The sequence below is a fragment of the Euphorbia lathyris genome, chromosome 4, assembly GCF_963576675.1.
Source record: "Euphorbia lathyris chromosome 4, ddEupLath1.1, whole genome shotgun sequence".
NCBI classification, from domain to species: Eukaryota; Viridiplantae; Streptophyta; class Magnoliopsida; order Malpighiales; family Euphorbiaceae; genus Euphorbia; species Euphorbia lathyris.
Genome location: NC_088913.1, coordinates 69850460 through 69855394, shown reverse-complemented (window position 1 = coordinate 69855394; position 4935 = coordinate 69850460). Strand labels below are relative to the sequence as shown.

At 32.3% G+C, this 4935-nt stretch overlaps 1 protein-coding gene across 1 annotated transcript; it reads right to left on the bottom strand.

Moving 5' to 3' along the window:
• Positions 1-1568: 1568 nt before the first annotated feature.
• Positions 1569-3975, bottom strand: LOC136226882 (very-long-chain enoyl-CoA reductase). Its single transcript, XM_066015553.1, has 4 exons — positions 3743-3975; positions 3615-3654; positions 2271-3025; positions 1569-1873 (listed from the first exon to the last, which is right to left on the bottom strand). The coding sequence occupies exons 1-4, from the start codon at positions 3809-3811 to the stop codon at positions 1805-1807; spliced, it is 933 nt and encodes a 310-aa protein (XP_065871625.1). The 5' UTR covers positions 3812-3975; the 3' UTR covers positions 1569-1804.
• Positions 3976-4935: the final 960 nt, after the last annotated feature.

The following is a 4935-nucleotide window of genomic DNA, read 5'->3' as shown; positions in this document are numbered from 1 at the left end:
TTAGACTTAAAATTATGGTATTGTTTTTTTTTTTTTTTTTGTAAAAACTAAATTCAATCTTCCCCAATAACCATAATACTAAATTTATACCTTATTCCAAAAACAAATTAACAAAGTTCACTTTGAACCACCTTAGCCAAACTAGAGCCTTATTTTATAACCCACTTAATCACTTAAATTAAAATATTAATCACTTATTTAATTTAAGTACGTTTGACAACCGTTGTTTCTATACCATTTAAATTAGTTAATTAAATTAAAAATCACTTATTTTGTTTGACTTAACATTTTAAGTTAACCATTATCAACTAATATTTTTATAAAAGTTATATTATTCCATTCTTTCCGCACTTATAATATGCAACACTTAAAATTTAATAATTATTTTTTCAACACTTTTATCCAAGGTTATCAAACCCGGATCGGACCGGACCGGCCGGTTCAGCCCGGTTCAACCGGAACCGGTCACAATTTCGGGCCGGAGGTGGTCCGATTATTAAATCTTTAAAACCTGTTTAAAACCGTTCAAACCGGCCGGTTCAACCATAAACCGGTTGATCCAGTACCGGTTATGCGGTTTGATCCGGTTTGATTTTAAACATTTTACTTAAAAAAATATATAAATTTTAAACAAAGGTAGGATTCGAACCTTGGACCTTTAGCATGTAAACTTTAATCCTCACCACTACACTACCATTGCACTTTTGTTTATAATTTACTATTTAAGAATAAATGTTACACGTTAAATAATTAAAATATGATTTAGTATTAAATATCATTAAAAAATTATTTTATTTTCTCAATATTAACAAAGTTTAATTAATATTTTTTTAAGAAATTTAATTAGTATTAAATTTTAAATATATACAAATAAATTTTAAAAATCTAATAAATTAAGATTGAAGTTGAATTATAAAATACATATCCTATTAACATATTTACATGTTAGTTATTAATAAAAATAATCACTATTAATTTTAAAAGTATATTTTTTAATTTTTATATTTATTTGTTATGATATTAAATAAATATTATTAGTATAACTTTGATGAATATAGTTAATATCATACTATGTTATAAGATTAAATACGAATAGAATTATAATTTTCATATGATTTTTTAATACCGGTTAAACCTCGGTTGGACCCCGGTTAAACCTCAAACCCTTAACCCTTTGTCTTTTCCGGTTCTTTGACCGGTCCGGTTTTGACAACCATGCTTTTATCAAACAGGTTTAAAAAGATAAATTGACCCTTCAGCGTATATCCATAAGGTTTTACTAAATAAAATTAGCTTAATGCAACACTGATCCACTACATTTAGCCCAAACTTGTCAAAAAAACCAATTAAATTTACTTAAAATAACCTATTATTTCATTAAACTTTCCTTAAGCTAACCTATTAACCCTTTGAGCTTACTTTTACATCATTTTGTTTACTCACATGTCATTCATAAAGTTAAATTGCTCTTTCATGATTTAGAAAACTAGAAATCAACAATGTCAAGTATGCTAAAACATTTATTGGACTAAACTATAAATACTTTGGGATTAAAATGAAGATGATGATGAGCCAATTTTCATGCAAGATCCATATAAATTTGAAGGCATCAAGGAGCTAAAAATCCCAACTACAAATTCACCAAATAAGTTAACGCACTAGAAAAGTTTAATACAAGCACGATTCATCCATTAATCTACTATGTAAACATGCACTTGTATGAAAGTATGACCTTCACTTCGTAGTCTCCATGTCCCCGAGCGTCCGACACTCGTGTCGATGCTTCATAGATTGTTGGTCATTTCTACAGAAAGGGGGGCAGTATAACCCATCTGCGTGGATATTTTGGCTTTCCATCCTTGCCATCAAAAAGCTGAGGAAGACAAAAACAAGTAATGAAACACACAAACAAAAGAAATAGTAAAAAGGAAGTAAATTCTGTCATTTTATTATATAAAACTACATTTTCAAATCTGTCCAATTGTGAAAACTACCAGTCAATTATTCAAATCTGCTAGGCAATATAACACCTGCAATTGCAAGCACACCTAATGTATAGATGTGCTAGTCATCAATCATCATCTAAAGCACACAACTTAATATGGTGATATTGATCCTGATGTAACTACTCATGGTTTCCAAATCAAATCTCCAAGCACCAAGTTGAAATTCTGCTTACTTTTTATGGGGGATCTATAGCTGCTAATAGAATTTGTGTAGGAACAAAATGCAATAATTCTAATTAGCTAAAACGATACAGAAGTGCTTACCTTCTTCAGTCGGCGATGCTTTGCAAGGGCCCAATTTGTCATGATTGAAGCAGCAACGGCCAAAAACACGTAGCCAGCAACAGTTTGTGTGGCAATATTGAAACCCACCCATTGATAAATCTCTGTTGTGTAATTCGCACATGTCACGATATTAAATAGAAATCCACGTGGGATTTGATACCCTCCACTTGCATCTGGACCGCGCAGGTTTCTAAGCAATATGTGGCAATAGAAGTTTGCAAGTTGACAAACAGCGCTGATGCCAAATCCAATCTTCATTTGAAGATCACTAACAGGAGTGTAAAGTGGGTGATTCACATAGTAAGCAATGTAGCAACCAAAGCTCCAATAATAAGCACAATTTCGGAACACATTGGAGACTGGTGAGGTTGCATGGCTAAACCGGTGCACAAAAAAAGTCTCCATAATACGTTTGAAGTAGTGGAAGCACCAGCAGTACAAGGCATATGTCTGTACTGGGTGGATAACACGTTCCCCCTTGTATCCTAAGTACTCATACACAGGGAAGAAGTAAAAGACAGGATAGAGGAGCAGAGGACCTAAGTACTCAAAGAAAAAAAGTGTGCGGTACGAAACTTGTGGACCCAAGTCCTTAAAAACTATAGTCATGTTATTTGCATTGCCATCACAGTAATCCGTAAGACTTTTTCTAGAGCTCAGGACAATAGGCCTGTCCTTTGAACCCGATTGAACGGGGAGAGTTAGCCGCTGTCTTGAAGGGTAGAACTTTTTGGCTGTTGATGCAAGAGTGAATCAGGTGTTAAAATAGCTCACAAGATAAAATCACTATCATTCTCCAAATGCATATGTAAACAAAACTTAATTGCACATTCTTCAAATTGATCATATTGTTTTTTCCCCTTTTTTTGGTCAAAGAATCAAGATAAATAGAGGTTCTAAGTCTAGCACAAGATTGAAAAGATGACAACAGGCTTTTTAGATCTAATGGAAACATCATACCCCCAGCTCTGAATCACCTTCTACACCACCCAAACACACCATAAAAATGATTTGTAAATATAAAATAATTGCAATCAAGATCTTATGACTTTCTTCTATAGTGTGCACACACATCAAATTAAGATAATCACCAACAACAAAAACCTGCTTTAATTCTTCCTCAAATATTCTAATGAAAGCATATGAAATTCAGCACGGTATCAATGTAGTAACAGTACTGAGTAAGAGGAAATGAAATGTGTAATATGCATTCAGAAAGAGGGAATTTCTAATGGAATGAGAAAGAAGGGGGCAGTAATTCATTCCGCTTTCCAAATCAAATTTAGAAATCAAACTTAACAAATCAATGAGTGAAGAACTTACTCCGCTTATGAATTGCCTCCTGGAGATCAGCAACTGTAGCCTATACAGAACAATACAAACACAAACACAATCAATAAACTCTCTTAGGAACAAAACAAACAGATTCCATAGAGAGATAGAGAGAGTACCGAATCAGTGAGCTCAATGCCTCCTTTGACGACTTCTCGACCACTGCGAGCAACTACAGTGACCTTCATTTTGGATTATGGAAAATGAGAAACCCAAATCACCAAAGCCTTTCAAAGTACAAAGTTGTGGGTGAAGATTGGGAAGCTAGAAATTGGAAATTGAATGAGGTCTCAAAGAAGAAACCAGATTATGTATAAAAAAATGCAGAATTGGGTTTGGGGCTATTTGAGGGAACATAATAAAGGCGTGTAGTTGGGAGTAGGAGAGCGAACCGTGTGGATTGATGAACCGCACACAACCTCCCTTAATTGCCGTCTGATCTCAACACGTCATTCTTTTTATTATCTGACGGTTCCTATTTATTTCGTACCTAAAGATCATTTTTTTATGAAAAAAGAAAAAAGAAAAAACGCAATTTATAAATTATGGTTAAAAGTTTAGAAATTGACTAAACAATACCATGATTGGGAAGACTCGCAATCCATGTCCAATTGTATATTTATGAAGACGGTTTGATGGTTTGAGAATGTTAATAAAGTGAAAGTTGATGATAAATTTAATCTTCTCTCAAGTTTTTAATCCAAATCATGAAATTTAATTGTTGAATAAATAATTTATTTATTTTAAAATTATATTTATAATTTAAAAGTTGAGAGATCGAATAGTAAAATTGAGTATTATTGTTAAAATTTCCAATGGAACCTTTTCTCTTTTTTTCATCCGATCGTGTCTCTGCTTTTTGCCAGTCTCTGCAAGCCAAGTTACCCACTTGTCCATGTAAGCGTAATTTCATAGACGCTCCACAATTACGCTTAGGACAAATACTCGAACGACGCCACTTTGCCAAACATGATGTCAGACTGCAAATAACTTCATGCATCTCTATTTTGTCTCTTTCACAATATACGTTCAACTCCTTTCTTAAAAAAATGTTCTAATTATGAGGTCGGTCCATGATATCCTAACTCAATTCCAATGAAAGGTAAGAGAATTTTTTGGAAAAATATGTATTTAAATTTATAAAAAAATCATTTAAAGACTATAAATATTTTTTTAAAAATATTTACTCAATAAATTTTTTTATGTATAATTATGAATTTTAATTTGTGGACATTTTTAAATTTTTTATTTAATATCTCTAGATTTTTATAGTCTTTAAAAATTTAAATTGAATATCTCAAGACTTGTAGAG